At 43.3% G+C, this 20545-nt stretch overlaps 1 protein-coding gene across 1 annotated transcript in view; it reads left to right on the forward strand.

Moving 5' to 3' along the window:
* Window positions 1–20545, forward strand: part of poln (polymerase (DNA directed) nu) — a 76676-nt gene that overhangs the window by 28006 nt on the left and 28125 nt on the right. Inside the window, exon 18 of the mRNA XM_079491288.1 lies at window positions 14144–14201. Within this exon, the coding sequence (XP_079347414.1) occupies window positions 14144–14201 (58 nt within the window). The remainder of the gene's footprint in view (window positions 1–14143; window positions 14202–20545) is intronic.

A 20545-nucleotide genomic window follows, 5' to 3' on the forward strand; every position in this document is an offset into this window, starting at 1 on the left:
CGCTCAATTAAGCAAGATTTAGTGCAGATGCGCTCATTGCGCTGATGACGCGGCCAGGTTCAGAGCCTCAGAGGGGCGAGAGGGGAATTCTTTCAACATAAAATGCTACATTCCAGTTCAAGATGGAGAGGACACTTTTCTCCAATGGTCAAAAAGGTAGGGGCTAAAGCCCCCTTTCATAAGCAACACATTGATGAACAACAGAAGTTAAGCTGATGATTTCAGCAGGAGTAAAGACAGGTGAGCGGGTACCGGAATGCTTTTTTTCCCTCCTTTTTTGGGGGAGAGGGGGGGGGAGAGGGGGGGAGGGGAAGACCCGCCCGCCACGCAATCATTGCGCTTAAAACCTTGGCCCGTCCGCCTGCGGGCAACGGGCCAGCCTGTGCATCACTATCTGGAGAGTTCACGCTGGCCACAAAATAGAAGGATAGTGATATCCTTCTATTTTGTGGCCAGCTTGAACTCTTCAGCATCTGCTGCATGCATGGCCTCCCTCTAGTCAGTTCAGTTGATGAACCTTTATACCTTTGTATTAAATCTGAACATTTAAACAAATCTCAGTTTAGAGTTGAGTTACCACTGATTATGTGACTGCATGAACGTTTCACTGCATCCCGCTGGTTAGAGGCGATAGGGAATGCCGAGTCTTACAGAGAGGTTTGCTTCCTGCATCTGTCATGCTGTTGGGTTCGTTTGAGGTGAGTCCAGACTGCAGCAAAATACAAAACGGAAGAAAGGGGGGAAAAACAAACAGAAAAAACAATAAAGCTGTGAATCAGGGCAGGAGGACAGTAATAACCTATCACAACTTTAACAGGCAGAGACAGCCGAGGGAGGGAGGGAGGGAGGGAGGGTGTGTGTGTGTGTGTGTGTGTGTGTGTGTGTGTGTGTGTGTGTGTGTGTGTGTGTGTGTGTGTGTGTGTGTGTGTGTGTGTGTGTGTGTGTGTGTGTGTGTGTGTGTGTGTGTGTGTGTGTGTGTGTGTGTGTGTGTGTGTGTGTGTGTGTGTGTGTGTGTGTGTGTGTGTGTGTGTGTGTGTGATGATAAGCAGTATAAATATATAGTATATATAGCCTTGCTGCAGCCACCAATTTGATCTCCTGTGCCCAAATTGATGTCCCAGCTTTCAACTCCCAACCCTCTCTCCACATACCCAGTACTCACCCACTCTCCTTCTCAACTATAATCTTTCATCTTCTTTCTCTCTCTCTGTCTTCTTCCTCAACGCCCACGTCTTTAATATTCGACTAGTGAAACTAAGGAAGGCAAAAGAGATGAAAGGACCAATGAAAGCCCTTTTAAGGCACTCTTCCACTGAGAATGGTTCTCAGAACTGTTAATAATGGTCCCAATTGCATTACCTGACTGTGTTTGGTGCACTGCAGAGTGGTGTACACACCGTGCCCATGCAGTCAGTACGGTTGCATAACTGCTCAGCCAAAATAATCTGGCGGGAGGGAGAATGATGTAGGTATTCAATTATTGGTTTTAGCAGGTCAACTCATGACTCATGAGGTGGGAAAGCACTCTGATAGTTAGTTACACAAAATACATAGTATAAGGACTAGTTACATATCTTCTTATTTTCACTCCATTGGAGTTCCCCAGTGGTATATCGTTGACCATCCATTTTCTCCTATACGGCAAATTTCTATCAATATGCTATTTTCACCGATGGTCTATGTTGGCCATGCCCAGAGCAGGGATGCAAGGTTTCAAGTGTTTAAATATCTTCATGGACCATTTACTAATTCTTGCCCAGAATTTCCAATGTTGAGCAAAGTTGTGTGTCTTTGTGTTTTGAATGTGTATACAGTATATGGGCACTGGGCAGTAGGGTTCTCTGTGTCTTTCTCAGTAATGACATTATACTCAAGTCATTAAATTGATGCAGTATAATTAAACCACCACAACAATACTGCAGTTCCCATCTGTTTAACATGGTGATCCACAGGGACTAATTTCTCTCGCCATCTTTCTCTCTCTCTCTATCTCCCCCTATAATGTATGTCTCTCGCACGCACGCGCACGCACGCACGCACGCACGCGCACACACACACACACACACACACACACACACACACACACACACACACACACACACACACACACACACACACACACACACACACACACACACACACACACACTCCCACTATCTACTTCTCCATGATTCTCTCTTTATTTTGCCTGTTATTTCATCCTCCTCTTTTTTGGTGTGTTCCTCCTCTGCCGAATCCTATTAGGGTTGGATATTGGTGTTTAATGAGTTCATGACTTCATCCCTCTGAAAGTAAGCAGTAGTTTAAACAGCTTAAGGGCTGACATAACATGTCCCAGGATTGAACTTGGGTGTGTGCGTCTGCGTTTATATGCAATGTGCATCCGTGTATGAGTCGAAGAGAAATGAGAGGCAACAATGTCACATTTATAAGGCAATATGCCTTGAACCCAGTTCACACTCACTGACTCACACAAGCTTGAAATGGCTATAATTTACTGGTATATAAAAAAAAATGCCATCGTGTGAAAGCGGATTATGGATGCTGCTGTATCCGGTTCCGGTTATATCACGTCAAAGGCCTGCATTGTTTATCATGGCACATAATTATGAACGCATAGCGTCACTATACCGTTACCGTCATAATGACAATGTGTCATGACGGTGCTTACATAAGAGATGTTACTTCTGTGAACATCTATCCACAATATGCTTCATAATAACAATGTTGGTATGAGTGAACTGACAACCTTTTGCATGCGAGTGTGGATCAGCCTGATTTAGGCATGAGGCGCGATAGAATATCCCTTTACATCAGGCCAGTTGTCTACTGTTGTGCATATTTTTACTCAGTAACAGTAGCCTACAATGTGTGACAATTTTGTCATTTTAGTTCAGCCAAGAGTTCCCCGCTTTTGTCCTACTCTGTCAAACGGTAAAATGTATTTAGAGTGACTCCAACCAACCATGGTAAAGACCCCAGTCAATATTATGTAAGCTGACTCCACGATTTAGATAAATTGAAGCACATACCATCCACAGAACCTATGCCCCCAGCAACATACACAAGAATTCTCAATAAAGAACGTCTTTAAATAATTGGCACTGGGTGAAACAACTGGGTTGCAAAATCGTGGGATAAAAATTATAAAAAATAAAATAAAAATAAAGAACGTCTTTCTTGTACCTGTGATGTGCGGGCTCCATCCAATATCTACCCCAGCAACATACACTCTCATATAATTATATTTTGTATAAGATACTTTAAAAACATATATAAACATAATATTTACTATCACTGATCTGATTCTGTTGGAACAGCAGGGCCCATGAGTGATGACAAGTCATGTGACGTCAGCTGTAATTATGATTTGTGCAGTCAGCGATTTAAATGACAGCTGACGGTTTGTTTTCTTACTGTATCTGCATATCACAAATGAAGACCGGGACACATTATGTCTTAAACCCCACACAGCATGCATAATTCCAATCAGTAATGATGGAAAAATTGCTCAGGTCGGTGCTTTGCCAGGGTGCATTGCCATTGTGTTGTGAGTGCCCGGCCTGGATAGGCTTATGACCAATGGTGGGTTATTGTGTACGTGTGTGCGTGCGTGGTGCGTGCGTGTGTTGTTGCATGTGTGGTTGAGAGATTTAGATCGTGTCGTGTGTGGGCATGTTTGTGGGTCTGTGAGTGTGTGTTGTTTCTAATCTGCACTGCAGATGGTGCATGTGTGTGTACGAGTGTGTGCACCTGTGTGTCCATGTACTACAGTACATGTCTACAATGGTAACACAAAAACATTCGTGAGCATAAGTGACTGAGTGCTGTTTAATTCACCCAGGTTGATGTAAACACCTGAGGAACAACGACAACCAGTGGTTAATGGGCCTCATATGTGCGTGATCAATGAGCATGAGTTTGCACTGTGCAATTGTGCATGCAAGACTGCAATGCGCTCTCAGGTACAGACTATGTATGTACATACTGTATATGCATCTGTGCACATGTGTTTTCACAGGCATGTATTTTTTGGCCTGTGGTTCAGCATGGCAGGCACTTAGTAAGAGCAGCCAGGTGGCTTGTCGCCCGTTGTCTTGTCAACCACAACTAGCTGTCAGGTCCGTCATCAGTCCACTTAGCATCGCTGTGTGGAGAGACAGTCAGCTGAAGGATGTGACAACGCCCTGCAGTGAATATCCATGTGTCTCCTTTAGTTAGCTATCATTAACAGCTGTGTGAAAAGCACTGAATTCTTAGCATAATGTATTGTACTTGTTTACTCCTCAATGAATGCATGGCCTCAGAGAGTATCTGGGTGAATGTGTACAATATATCAATATTCTATGAAAAAAAAAAGAACAGTCTGTCAACAGTTATATCCATAACAGAACAGACATGTGTCAAGTTCTACAATACGTCCTAGCAGTCAAATCGTAGAGTAGAACTTTCTGAATAATGTATTGATTATGTGATGGTGTGCGTGCGTTTGTGTCTGTATACGCGTGCGTATCTGTCTTGTGTGAATTTTTGTTGGTACCAATGCTTTCCTCATAGCTCCTTGCTGAGACAGTAGTGTTGCAGTGACTCACGTTGGCCAGCAGGTGGCCCCATAGTTAACTACTGCAGCCACTACTACCAGTAAGACGCCTGATGGCGAGAAGCGACCTCGCCATAAAGTTGCGCGCACTGGCCATATATGGAGCGTGTCTTGAGTGTACAGGGTTTGATGAGGTCAGATCAACATATGGAATGTCAGAACAGGTCAGCTCCATATATGGAGATGTAAGGGTGGCAGCGGGGGCAGTGTCTTGAGTGTGCAGGGTTTGATGAGGGCCCAGGTAGGGCCGGGCCTTAATTTTCGGGCCTGTTGAGAACTCTAGTTCTCGCCGGCTGCCAGGCACGGCTGCACAAATAACTTTGGGGAAGGCCCGTCTAGAGTTTAAATGGACAGGTATCAGTCAAAAGGGATAAATCGAAGAGGAAGGATGGATGGGGAAGGATCAACATATGGAATGTTAGAACAGGTTCTTTCTGACATCCATATACTAATATTGATGACATCCGGGATCTCCATGGGCTTAATTGCGACAGCAGGTTGCATTTACTATGATCCCTGATTTATATCATCCCTGATGATGTCATAGTGATGTCACGAGACCTGGGCACAATATATGGGGGCTTTCCCATGTATGGGGATTTTGAGTGATACACTGACGGACAAAAAGAGCACGATTCCATAGTTAACTGCGAGTCTGCGACCTTCGGTCGCAACTAGTACTACTGCTACTACTAGTACTACAGTTACTACTGTACTATACACACAGCAAAATTACGAGTGTTAATTTAACTCTAAAAGTGTAAAAATGGGCATATGTACATATTCAGAATGAACACTCAGGAATGTCACTACTGCTGCTAGAGCTTCTATTAATAACATTACCTCTGCTAGTAAGCTACGTCCTCTGGCTCTAGTACAACTTCTACTGCTGATGGTTCTGATGTACTAAGCTGTCGCCCCCTAGTGTCTTCTACAACTAATACACAGCCCTGTCCTTTACCCAATAAGGAAGGGGAATCTAATGCTTATAAGGTCAGTTTCCTACTCTAGTGTAAAATTGTCCATCGGACCCACTGGACGAAAGCAAAGCTGTCAAGGATATATGACAACATTGATCCCACCTGTGAAAAATGCCATCAGACACCGGTCCGGTAACACATGTACACACATATTATGTTCTGGTCATGTTCATCTCTGAGCACATTTTGGACTGAAATCTTTGAGACACTTACAGTATTAACTGGGACACTTATTGTGCCTAACGCTATTACAGCGCTGTTTGGCATTTCTCAACTGCCACTGTCTAGATCTCAAGCAGACCTTATAGCCTTTGTGAACACTATTGGCAAGACGCCTAATACCTATGAGATGGAAATCGTCCACCCTGCCCTCCCATACACAATGGATGAGAGGAAATATGGGACCCTCTTTGCCTATGCAGAGGGAATCACTTTCCCAGTCATTCCTAACTGACTCCACCTCCTCTGCGTGCGTGCGTGCGTGTGTGCGTGCGTGTGTGACTGTGTAGTCAGCCGAGACCAAGCTGACCCAAGCACGCCACACCTAATTCATCCTTCCCGCTCAAGTCACCCTGACATACTGTAGGCACTGTCCTTGTCTGTCTGTCAGTTTGTCTCTCCCCCTCCCTCCCTAATCCCATCTCCATCCTTCCTGTCTCATGTTCACCTTTCTTCTCCTTTGCCATATCTCTCTGTCTCTGTCTCTCTCTCTCTGTCTCTCTCTCTCTCTCTCTACATACCAGTAAGACGCCCTGAGGCCCTAAAGGGTGAGGTTGCGCTGAAACAACAGGTCTGGGAATTCCCATACTGTATGTGGGCCAGTCCAGTTAGGGCCCAGGTAGGGCTGGGCCTTAATTCTCGGGCCCGTTGAGAACTCTAGTTTTCGCAGGCTGCCGGGCACGGCTGCGCTAATGACTTTGGGGCGGGCCCGACTAGAGTTTGAATGGATAGGTATCAGTCAAAAGGGAGACATCGAAGAGGAAGGATGGGTGGGGAGGGTCAACATATAGAATGTCAGAACAGGTCAGCTTCATATTTGGAGATCTAAGGGTTTGATGAGGTCAGATCAACATGGTGTCAGTGAGGTCAGATGTAGAGTTGCTGGCCGGCTCCATATATGCAGATCTAGGTGATGATCCAGTCTTCTCCTGCATGTATGGCTATCCAGGGTTTGATGAGGTCAGTGTCGTGAGCTTCATATATGGAGCGTGTCACCGGGCGTGGCGGACTGACTGAAATGCAGGAAATGCAGGTTTTCCTAGTAAACTGCGACCTACTGTCGCAATAATATGTTCACCACTCCCCCTTGAAAACATTTAATTCCATTCTGTTTTCAAGGGGGAGTGGTTAACCAGGCTAGAAGACCGGATCTGCGGATCCAGATATTCAAATAGTAAACATAATAATGTTTATTTGAAAATAAAAATGCAATTTACTGGGTTTTGTTATACCCTTATTGGCCTGATTTTTTCCCAAATGGAAATAACCTTAAAAAATGGGGTATTATTATAATCGGGGACTACGCTATTTGACATTCAATGTTATTTTTCCACAAATGAGTCTTGAAAAATTGAGTCATCTGACACACAGTATATATTTGCAAAATAAGCTTAGTTTGTATTAGTTTATGTGCTGAAAGAGTGACTTTGAGAGCTGTTTCACCATTCAGTGTAAGTCAATGAAGAGGCTAGGGCTAAAATCCACAATTATGCATTTATTCCAAAATCGAAAAAAGATTTCCCTCACTAAAAATTATATTTATACGAACATAAATAAATAAAGCTGGACAAATAAAGTGCTAGCATAAACAAAAAGCTTTATGTTAACCCGACCACTGCTTTCTTAATAATAAAATGTCATAATAAAATATAAATATTTGCCATCACAATAATAAGAGTACGATCGATAAATCGCCATCGTAATATATATTCTTTTGTCCCATAGCTGGTAAATGCAAGGGTGCAAGTTGGAATCATGCGTAATAGGATGCCTTAGTATGGACATAGTGCCAGCGCGATCCTGTCAAGCAACCGTGTGTGTGTGTGTGTGTGTGTGTGTGTGTAGGGGGTCCAGATGACCAGATGACTCATTGAATTGTGTGCGCGTGTCTTCTGATTTCTGCTGTCCTCACTGAAAAGCAGTGCATGATGGGAGGGCTGAGTTGGCATATCTGACACTCAATCGCCTATCAGGCCACAGGGCACACTTGCACAAGCACGCACTCACGCACGCACACACTCACGCACACACACACACACACACACACACACACAACCACAAAGTTAGAGATGCAGCAGAGTGTGTGTGTGTGTGTGTGTGTGTGTGTGTGTGTGTGTGTGTGTGTGTGTGTGTGTGTGTGTGTGTGTGTGTGTGTGTGTGTGTGTGTGTGTGTGTGTGTGTGTGTGTGTGTGTGTGTGTGTGTGTGTGTGTGTGTGTGTGTGTGTGTGTGTGCGCGCGTGCGCGCGTGCTCACTGCTTGATTTATTGTCTCTAATGTATTCATTTCTTTCGTCCACACCCTGCCACTGCAGTGTTGTCTGTCTTTCTCTCTTTACTGCTCTTCTGACGCTCTCCCTGCTGCCCCTCTGTCTGTCTGTTGCTCTCTCTCCCCCTCCCTCTCTCCGACACTGCCTCTCTCTCCTCTCTCTGACGCTGTCTCTCCCCTCTCGTTCTCTTCCTCTCTCTCCCCTCTGCCTCTCGTTCTCTCCCCATCTCCTTCGCTGCCTCTCCCCTCCCTCCCTTTCTATCTCTCACCCCACATACCTCTCTCTCTGTCTCTCTTTCTCGGTCTCCTGTGAATAATACATGAGCATAGAAAGCAGAGATCTGTCGTTGATGTTGCCTGTGTGAGGACCTTTGGTCAAACGCTCCACCCTATAGAGGGAAACGGTGTGTGTGTGTGTGTGTGTGTGTGTGTGTGTGTGTGTGTGTGTGTGTGTGTGTGTGTGTGTGTGTGTGTGTGTGTGTGTGTGTGTGTGTGTGTGTGTGTGTGTGTGTGTGTGTGTGTGTGTGTGTGTGTGTGTGTGTGTGTGTGTGTGTGTGTGTGTGTGTGTGTGTGTGTGTGTGTGTGTGTGTGTTGTTTGTCAAGGCTAATCGTTGTTTGTCATGGCTAATGACGCAAACCGCTGGACCAATCAGTAATATATCTCTCGTGCATGCTGCCAGTAGGCCAAAAGCCAAATAAGTACTTTTCTCACTCATAGGTTTGATATGGGTCTCTAATTTCTTAGATCTCCAGCATCAAAATTAGACTTGTTCTGTAGAGGTGTTATTTACATTTTATTATAAAATAAATAACAAAAATGTCAATATCACAGTGTTTGAAATGCTATTGAAGACCCTCTTAATGAATATAGGAACAGGGTTAGCTACAATCCTACAAAGTTCGGTTTGTGGATTTTCACATTGTTGCCTGGTCACCAGCACTTTTCCAGCTCAGCTGGTTCTGATTTTGTTTTTACATTATTTTCCAAATTCCTCACATTTAGGAGAAGAAGCTTGGCTAAGAATGTAACAGGCAGCTAGGGTTAGTTTAAAAAAAAAAGTTCAATAGTGGGAAACAGTATTCTAGAATTGGTGTTATTTCAAGAGGGTCATTTCGGAAAAAGAAACCCTTCTTGCCGTCTGTACAGTGCATAGACCATGCAAAAGAATGGACAAAGTGATGCGTGCTGCCCATAACTCCGACATCCCATTACTCTGACTACGTGGCTTTGTGTGTATTTGTCTGGCGAGCAGCTCACATTTCATAGATCAAAATAACATGTTCATCAAAACACACTTAATGTTGCAAAATCTCAGAACCACTTTTGGACCATGCACACTTTTCTGTTTAAAAATCCTCAGACATGAAACAATTTGAAACATGATCAATGGTTGGCCCTTTTTATCCAAATCAAGGATATGTGTGCTGATGAGTGGCTTCACTTACATGTTGAATTAGTTCTAGAGTAGACTTTCAACTAAATATAAATAGCCTTGGGAACCGTATCCGTAGGCCAAGAGCCAGGCTTTTCAAGTAGTGCATGAATTGAGATGCTAGTTTGGTAATAACGACGGCAGTCAATTCAGGTGAATTTTGGGAGAAAGTTAAATGTGTCTCACATGTACAGTAAGTAGTACAGCTGGTTCAGCTTTAAGCACAGTAGCAAGATATTCAAAGGATGAGAACTTATTCAGGTCAACCTTTGTACAGCTGAATGTTTCTGAGTAGCAATCCTCCTCTCCTTTTCCGTCTCGGTTACAGAATCTATATTCTGGTAAGACATGCCTTAATATACTGTATGTTTCGCACTACGATTCATGTCACACTTAATGTTTCGCACTACGATTCATGTCACACTTAATGTTTCGCACTACGATTCATGTCAGTTTCGGTTAAGTGCATGAAATCAAGCTTCTGATTATTATTTATGAGATCATTAATAAAAAAAGGTTTGCTAGAGAGATCTAACAGAGCTAGGTTTATATATTTTATTTGTTCAAGATAAATAAAGATCAAAGCTAAAGCTCTGTCTAAATCAGATGGTGGCTGTCAAAGAATACGTCTAGAGATACCAAGTTTATATGAGTTGCAGTGATGGAAATAAAATTCCGGCGACCCCAAGGATCGTATTAATGGATAAAAATAAATTATATCTATTCTGTAATGCTAATTAGAAAGGACTGTAAATATATATATATATCTTCAATAACCCAGCAGGGAGACCAAATACCGTGCTGTATTTACCTTAAAAATGAGTGAGTAGCCCTTTAAATCTTGAATGACAGTCACTCTACCATAAAAAATAGAAGGATACCTTAAAAACGAATTGGAGACAGACGAAATAAAGTTCTGAGAGGAAGTTTAAGGTTTTAACTGTAATTTTTAGTAGGTAATAAAGTCAATTTACATAGAGAATGTGCTACATGGTTCAGATAATAATAATAATAGTACAATACATCACTATAATTTAGAGTATTCTATTGTTCCAATATGGATCCGAACTGCCCCTCTTCACAGCATCTTCCTGGCTTATACTGCATCTGACGTCAGTTGTTGATAAAATGTTCATTGGCTTGAGATAGTTCATTTCCGCAATATCCCACGCTGGCACTGCTCATTGGACCAGCACATGGATGATGAGACTGGTATCGTGACATCTTCCTTGGTTCCGTCATTGATGGCCATAGTCCGGGAAAGCACAGAGGCTGGCGTTGCTATGGCAACCTGTTGATAACATTCTTTCCCTGATAGCTGTGAACTCTTTAACAGAGAAATGGCCGGCTATCTACTTTCTCACTGGGCACCAAGGCCAAATACATGTAGTGTCAAATCAAAATAGACCTCTCAGTATGCGACTTAACTTGACTGGGGACAGACAGTATGGAGACCGAATAAGGAGTCAACAAGATATTAAATCTTAATGTGGCGTCAGGAAATCCATAATATAAATATTACAATTTACAATTTACAATTTTACAATTTAGGCATTTAGCAGACGCTCTTAATCCAGAGCGACTTACATTAAGCAATAACAAAAAGCATGGCATACATCACATGTATAAAAAGTAGTTATCATGAATCATGCGTAAACTAAGAACGTAACAGTGGAGTATCTATGTAAACTATAGATACTCCACTGTTACGTTCTTAGTTTACGCATGATTCATGATATATGATATCATGATATATGAAATATGATAAAATAATATAAAGGATAATATAGGGCTGAGATGATTAGGCGCGTGGATGGTGACATGACATAAATAGGATAAGGAGAACAACCCGGAGTAAACAGGCAGTAGGCTAAGAGTAAAATGATGATAAAAGGGTAAGGTGACAAAATATGACCTATATGGAACACGGTCTGGGCCAAAGTTCTATCTGTGTTGAACAACAGAATATGATGGAGTGGCCAACTTGACATGACGTGTAAACAACATGTCAGAATTTATCTATCATGCAGTACAAGTTGAATGCACCATGTTTAGTCTTACATTACTCACAACAAGAATGGGAGGGATTATAAGCACTGAAATAAGATCTCTTGGTGATAGCGAGCCAGTAAGACTTGACCTGGGTCCGAGCTTATTGTAGAGAATTCTACAGGGACCCTGAAAATGTCAGTTGTGCCAACAGTTTTTTAGAAGTGCTAGAGATGCAATCATGGTGCTATAGATTATTGGGGATATACGGTAGGTTGTCATGTTTTCTGTGGAGATATATATGCGGGACATGGGCACCGGGCGGTAGGTGTTTTTTGGGTGGTGCAGGGCTTCTGGGATGGGGAGGGGGGGGGGGTGTCATTATGATCTGATGCTGGGTCATCATGTCCTTCATGGAGCTGCACTGTTACTGATGTTGTGTCTTTGTTGTTTGTTGTCTTCATGGTGGTTGTTGTCCTGGGACAAAGGTCGTTGCTAGGGAATGTGCTGAGTCTCGATGGAGACCACCACTGGTGTGCGCATGCTTGTGTGTGTGTGTGTGTGTGTGTGTGTGTGTGTGTGTGTGTGTGTGTGTGTGTGTGTGTGTGTGTGTGTGTGTGTGTGTGTGTGTGTGTGTGTGTGTGTGTGTGTGTGTGTGTGTGTGTGTGTGTGTGTGTGTGTGTGTGTGTGTGTGTGTGTGTGTGTGTGTGATTTTTGTCTGTCCGTCAATGAAGGTCTTAAATTCCTCAGTGGGTCGATACAGGGTGGGCTGAGGATCGGGGGCCGGGCGGGCATCGAGCTGCTCCTATTTTAAGCCACGTGTTTGAGAACTCAATGGACCAATAGATTGACTGGGGTCTCATGATGCCTCCTGATCTGAGCCCCGGCTCTGGGAGAACAGTCACGCTGCTTACCGCCTGCTCTGGGCCAGACAAATGTCAATAACCTGAAAACTTTCTCAGGCCTGATGTATATTTAGTTGTTGCTCACCATCAATAGCTGATGTACAAGCTCACAACGCGCCACATCGTGACATACTGTGGGCTTGTAGATCACAATTACAGCAGTGGCTCCCAAACTTTGTAGCCCGTGACCCAAAAGAGAATTGAGTTGTTTGCCCGGGACCCAAACTAGTGAATGTAGCAGATCTACAAGCTTGTAGATCGGCTATTTTCACTACTTCTTAAACATTTGTTTTCTAATTTATGGAATTTCTTAGATTTTTTTTTAATTTATTCATGAAATTACTATTAAAAAAAATAATATTTGAATTTGTTTCAAATTCAAATATTGATATACTTTTTACTCAATTAACAAAATGTAGGAAACCAAAAATAAAGGGACCCACAAATGGGTCCCGCCCCAGTGTTTGGGAACCAGTAACTTACCGCATACCTACAGTAGTATAAATCTTGGACAAAAGGGAAATATAGTCACACATCTCTTTTACTACAGACAGTGTTTGGAGGTGCTAAAAGTCCCATTTTACAGCCTCAGATTACATAGAGCTAATTTTTAGATGTCACTTGCTATGGCCCTTTGTTCCAAATGTGTGATAATTAATTTAGTGGAAACATGGGGGACGACAAAAAATATCCCATGAGTCACCATGGAAACAACATTTGTGTGTGTGTGTGTGTGTGTGTGTGTGTGTGTGTGTGTGTGTGTGTGTGTGTGTGTGTGTGTGTGTGTGTGTGTGTGTGTGTGTGTGTGTGTGTGTGTGTGTGTGTGTGTGTGTGTGTGTGTGTGTGTGTGTGTGTGTGTGTGTGTGTGTGTGTGTGTGTGTGTGTGTGTGTGTGTGGTGCACGCTTTGATTGTGAGAGAGAGAGAGACAGAGTTCAGCCTTGAAGCAGTGGGTATGTCTCTGCACTGCTTTGAAGCTGAAATGAAGCTCTGGGAGAAATGTCCAGAGGTGACCTTCACTGGTGTGTTCAAGTGTGTGTGAGCTAGTACTCTCAAAGTGAAAGCCTAGCCCGCAATTGTACGTCACTGTGGGACAAGCGGTTAGAGCACTATTCGGGTCTATCCAACGTTGACACAGATGCATACTTGCACACATTCGCACATTCGCACGCACGCACACATTCGCACGCACGCACGCACGCACGCACACACAGACACACACACACACACACACAAAGAAACCTGATACATCTGCACAGATTCCTCGGCGAAGTGCCCGGTGCAGTAAAAAAGCCAAAAAGCTGACATTGTGCTCTCAATTGTCTGCTAAAATCAAAACAACCTTGTGTTTTCTTTTTAGACTAGAGTTTCCATGAACAAATAGCTGAAGAGGTGGATGGATTTGTATCTCTTGTCTTTCTCATGCTTCCACTGGAATGCACAGACACACCTACTGTACACGTACATGCATTGCTCACCATATCTTGCCTTTCATTGTAGCATTTATTTGGTTTGTTTGTCCACATCGAGATCCGAGCTGCTTGTCCAAAACACACTTTTAAAATGATTGACTATCTAAAGCGCCTGTATAGTTGGGTGACTCCAGACAAGCATTGACATTACCAAATCCATATAGCTGTTAAGAACTGTACTCTGTATAGGTCATGCCTTAGCTCAACTTGCGTCGTCCGTCTACAGAATACACCTTGCTATGTTCAGGCTTTTTGCTTACACTATATTTCCTCCAATTACAGAACTTCCAAGCACTACCGAGGCAGCCGGTCCAGATCACCAAGAAGCAGTACATCCACGGTAACTCGTCTTGTTAAAGTTGAACGAACGCACACACGCACACACACACACACACACACACACACACACACACACACACACACACACACACACACACACACACACACACAATAGGGCGTATTAGTCCAATAGTTTGTGATTTTAGCTCCAAAAACACAGACTCTCTCTTGTGGCTAATCATATTGACACTGATGACTGATGACTTCCAAATTAGTTTTTTTGCCTCTCCGTTTTACAAAGAATATGCCAAATATAAAATGAAAAATAGTCACAAGATGTTTGGCAATGGTGGTCCAGGGGTTTGCGAGATCAACACCACACACACACACACACACACACACACACACACCACCCCCCCCCCCCCCCCCCAACGTGGATGCACGCACACACACGTGCACACGCTCGCACAAGCATGCGCACACCAGTGGTGGTCTCCATCGCACATTCCCTAGCAACGACCTTTGTCCCAGGACAACAACCACCATGAAGACAACAAACAACAAAAAAATGTGCAAAATTGCTAAGGAACAACAGTCATGTTCCCCGTAATTTGGACAGGGTTCCCACGGTCATGAAAATGTTCATTAAAAGAAAAAACTAAATTCAAAACACGTCTAACATTATGCGAATGTTAACATAATAAAATGTAGTGCTACTTACACTGCATGGTGCTGAGTGAGTGCTGCCTAATCAGTATAAGACAAAAAGAATAGATCTACATTAACAACGCGTCGCATCATGATGCATTGTTAGCTTGTAGATCTATTATTTTAGTCATGTGACGTATAAATGTGACGAGTATAAATCAGTCAGCGATGATGCAAAGGTTTACAAGGAGCGCAACCCGTTAATGAGCCTTGTACTCCAGTGTGCTACACTCTGGGAATCTGGGATATGTGATGTAACAAATACCTAGTATGGTATGGAATGAGTCTCATGCATGTGAAGACCGTCCTAGGTGTAACATTCTGGTATACCACACATTAGTAAGAGCCTCATTATTGCATGATTGCTCTATGGCAAAATATTGTGGAAAATGTATGGAAAGGTTTTGAAAATCCATTGGTAAATACTGTTAGGGGCTATAAATCCTTGAGCCAAATATGTCATATGCCAACATTTCCTCCGATAAAGATAACATCCTGCAACATTTGGTGCAGTAGTTTCAGCGGTTCCACATGCCTCTAATGACTGGACTGACAATCAGTGAAATGACCCCAGCCCAGAGTGTCCTCTGTAAAGTGTGACACGTAAATTACAGGTGAGACGGTGAAAGGAATCCACATGACTCGGGCGGGTTCTGGCATTCCACAGTTGGTTTGCAAATGATCAGTGGAACAGGCCCAGCACGGCACAGTGCTATTCAACCACGCCACTAATCCTCGATCAGCAGATATGGAGGGAATGTGAGCAACAGTTCAGGCTCTGTTATAATTCATTAGTACTGGGTTTCAACACACTTGATTTGCTTTTTTTTTGTGGGGCAGTGACAGTCAGAAACATGTTCTTTCAAATAGGAAAAAGTTGTGGAATGTGCTGCCAAACGGAGAATGGATCTGCCATGTTAAATAGTGTGGTGGCTTCTTCTTCTTCTGCTGCAGACCTTAAGTGTCCTCCGAACCCAGCAGGTCTCCCACGCGAGTGCCAACATTTCTTTTGCTAAGAAATTGGGCTGGGGAGATATTAAGCTTTGGGCTTCATTCAATATGGCTTGTCAACTATAGGAGAGGTCCTACCTGCCCGACCACATGATCTAAATGTCTCAATAGAAGGGCAGAGAGACCACCTCCAACCACCCTAGTTGTAGTAGTTATATTAACATTCTTTATACAGATTGTTAAAATTAGGTTGTTGTTTTTTAGATCCCCTTCAAGAGAAGGTCAGCTATCGGGAAACTACTTGTTCGGCCTTAATACATTTATCACTAGCAGGGTAGTAAGGCTCACCTAGCTGGTCTTCCAGAGAAAGCAATTGGTCAAGTACAAATGATACAGAATGCTGCAGCATGAGTCTTCACCAAAGGTAAACTAAGGGCACACATCACCCCAGTCTTAAATCATTGCACTCATAAGATACACCATAGATCTTTGAGGTCTTCTTGAACCAAACTCTTAATTGCTCCCAGAGTCAGGACAAAGAGACATGGAGTGGCAGCATTTATTTTTCTTTTCTTTTTTTTTTGCAATCTCTGGAATTCCCTGCCAGATGATTTTGGAGTAGCCTTGAATTCATGAAGATTGTTTTGTTTTTAGGTACTAAAGGTAACTTAGGTACTTTCAGACGGGCATCGATTAACACACCTAAGTTTTCAACGAGACCTGCGTTTTGTACGCGCAGAGAAGTCGAGGGGCGACACCGCAAGCTTATTTACGTGGGCGCGGCCCCGTGAAGTTGTCGCGCGTGTGCTCGTTTTGTGCACACACCCGTGACTGACCAGACCTGGATTCTGTCCTGGATTTCTTTACGCTTGCGTTGTCGCGCCCCTCATGAGGAGACCTGAGGCAGACTTGTCGTTGATCCAGGCTTCAATGTCTGCGTTCATCGATGCCCGTCTGAAAGTACCTTGAGTCATTCCTAAGCCAATCATTTGATGACCGGGCGGTAAGATGCTGCAGCAACTCCGTCATCAAATTATTGTCTTAGGAATGCGGGGGGAAAATAATTATTGATAGAAATTAAGTCATATTTTGGTTGAACTACTCCTTTAAGATATTTTAGTCAGTCTTGCCTATGTTAGTGATTAATGATTTGTCACCTTGCTTTTATGTAGTGTTTCTGTTTTATGCTAACTATATCTTCCATGAAGTTTTAGTGTGCACAAAGTGTAAAACGCTTTGTGCATTTAATGTATGATGGAAGGTAAAGACTAAAGAGTATTCATACAAATGGAACGAGTCAGGCTGATCTCCCCAACCCACTGGGTTGTGTGATGCTCTCGACGGTAGATCAACTCCAAATAAAAATGTCTGGCTACAAGGCTACCCTTGAGCAGTGATTAACAGCATCAGACTTACAACACAAATTACCAGTTCACAGGATTTTATGAGCCTGGTTATCTATTTTATTTTTTCCCCCACTACATTTTGCTTGTCTGCCAGTCATTTGCAGTTACGCGGCAAAGGCGCCACTTGCACCCTTGTGTCAGACAAGGCGATGTATTGTTGACTGGAACACCCCGCGCCCCTCTGCGTATCTCTTTCACATGCTGATAGTTGTATTGACTTGACACAGAGCATTGTCACTGTCAACTGGCTGTAATGTGATATAAATGATATATGATATATTATGTTATCATCTCCATCACTGGCCCGCCATCCCAACCAGCACACGACTGCGTTGTTGATGTGTCAGACATGCCCTGGCACTACATGGTGGCTTGCCAGGCTGAGAGGAAAGGTTTTTATTATTATTATTATTAGTGTTTAGGTATACTATTCTCCCCTTGATAGAATCACTGCCTGTTTGACTTTCAACTGTGTTGCTGCAGTGAACGAGAAAAAACACCTTTCACCACAAAGCTGATGTCCAGAAAACAAGTACTAATACTATAGTAGGGTTCCCTTAGGGCTCTTTGACTTTATGCCGTCTATGACTTATCTACAGGTAGGCTATATGATGTATGACTTCATATTTGGGCAAGGTTTCAGCTTGACCACATTTCACTGCCATTATTGTGGGGCGGCAGTGGCTCAGGGGTAGAGTGGCCGGATGGGAACAGCACAGTTCCCAGTTTGAACCCGGGCTCCCCCAGAGTTAGTGTCGAAGTGCCCTTGAGCGAGACTCTGAACCCCTGAATGTAATGCACAATATATGTAAAGCGCCTTGGATAAAGGCGCTATATAAATGCACCATTTACCATTGTAAAATTATTACAATGTTCACTTTTTTGAATGAAAAAAGAAAAACAAATCTTAATTAAAAATGTCATGGCTTCCGTGTGCAGTCAGTACTTGGACGGCCTAAGCCAGAGACTGGACCGGGTATCGTTTGTTCAAAGGAACAACAACGCTTTGAGAAAATACTCTTGCTTGATAGCGCTGACAGTGCTGAACAACAACACTTTGAGAAAATACTCTTGCTTGACAGCGCTGCAGAAAAATGACAAACCGGCAAAACAGCGACCCCGAACCTGACCTAAGTCTTCTGCTTACTGACGCTGCTATAGACAGTAAAATCCTTAAAGTTGCATGGCACAACTGTTGTGTCACATTATGAAGTTTCACTTAATATGTGAACTTCATATATTATGTGTAAAAATGTATACTACAGTACTTTTGAAATATTTAACTTTAATTTGATAATGGCAGTCACTGCGGGGCTTTAATCGAGCTGAAACCTCTCCCAAATTTCATACATCATAGATGTCTTAGAGTAGAATTGACGACTGTCATCATACGTAGATTAATGACGTCATAGGCTGGCCACATGAAATCCGAGATCCACAATGATTTGGTTTTATGTCGGGAGCTCAGCCAGTTCACAAAACCACCACGGAGCAAAGCCCTGCACTGCTGTCCTGGCCATAACGAGTGTGTGACGTGTGTGTGTGTGTGGGGACAGGAACAGGGAGGCGGGGGAACGGTGGGAGCTACGGGAGGCAGTGTAGGTCAAATGCGTTTGTGTTGTGCTGGCTATACTTCGAGCCCATGAACTCTGCCTCCCCGTTCCTCTGTCCCTGTGTGGCACACACACACTCACTTGTTATGGCCAGGAGGACAGCACTGCCCGGCTTTTGGGAGCTGAGCTCTCATTGCAACTATAATAAAGTATACTATAGCCAGCCCAGCACAACATAACTTGTAGACCAATCACATTGCCCGGAGCGAGTCTTGGTGACCACCGTGGTGAGTAAAAACAGAGAGAAGGGCTGGGGAGAGCAGTGGTTTTCTCTTCACCGCGGCTCAGTGACATCATGTTGTAGTTTTCAGTGATAGCGGTGGTGGTCACCTCATAGGCCTTACCCTCTGGATGAATTTTCAAGTAGGACAATACTTTTCACTCGCCGCCCACTTCACCACCGGGGGTTCAGGACACAAGGTTAGCCATAGATCATGCCCCCATTTGGAGCTGACGTCGATTTGGTTCATGGTTTAAGGACACTCCTAACAAGTGACCCCGGACAGAACAGTCTCCATAGCCACTAAAACACTTTAGCCCCTTACTCTTGCTGACCTCAACTACCCCGCTTTGCCATTATGGAATCAGCCTCATGTGTTGGCTGCCATATTACCATAGCGTTGATGGACTAGTGTGGCGGGAGGTCATTACTTCTCTTATTTTCACTCTGCGGTCAGCACTTCAGTCTCGGCCCTTACTGTAGAGAATGAATAATGTCTGACTGACTGATTGGGATTGCTGTATGAATAATGTCCGACTGACTCGTTCTGATTCTAATCTGATTAGTATTACCTCTGGTAATCATAATTTAACTCCTCATTGAGTCACATGTCAATGGGAGCACTCTATTACGCCCCATAAACACTTCAACCCTGCCTATATTTGACTGGCTGCCCCCAGGGCTCTATACTTGGCCCGCTCATTTTCTCCCTCTAGTCTACACACCAAATCTCTTCACCGGAAATAGTCAATGTATAAACTCAGAATGCATCACATTGCGACATGTTTGAGCTGGTAGGTCTGCTATTTTCTCCACATGTTCGCCTATTATGAAATTCCCAGAATGTGGATGCTAGGGTTCATGTGGTTAAGTAGACAGTACTCTCTCTCTCTCTCACCTCTCCATCTCTTTTTTTTTTCTTGTGTTCTCTTGTCTCTTCCTCCTCACTCTCCCTCTCTCCTGCTCTCTCTTTACGCACTCTCACAAACACAGGATATTAAAAGTTAATTATTCTTTACTTACTCACATAAACACAGGATATTAAAAGTTAATCGTATATTTATACAGTACATACCGCAATATAGTTATACATGTACATACTGTAAGTTGTGTGGTGTGAGATGTCCGACGACTGACGAAGACATTTGAGGTTGAAATGTTGCACCATTAACTCACTTTGGGAGAAGGAAAAGAAAACAGTGTGAAAAAAGTTTATTATGGGAATAAAAGAATACATTTGGTAACTGAAATAAAAATAAAAGAGGCTTTACAAGAACAATAACTAACTGAAATGTTAGATATCTAATATAAATTAAAATCATAGTGAAATGGCATAGTGGAAAAATGTGTTTTTGCTGTGCCAGTTTTAACTGAATATTTGTTTGCGCAGTTAACTATGGAATCGTGCATTTCCCGTCAGTGTGTTGGTTGGTCGGGCACATGACATCACGTGACATCATCAGGGATGGAGCACGTGACATCATCAGGGATGGAGCACGTGACATCA

The sequence above is a fragment of the Electrona antarctica genome, assembly GCF_951216825.1.
Source record: "Electrona antarctica genome assembly, chromosome: 21".
Classification (NCBI taxonomy): domain Eukaryota; kingdom Metazoa; phylum Chordata; class Actinopteri; order Myctophiformes; family Myctophidae; genus Electrona; species Electrona antarctica.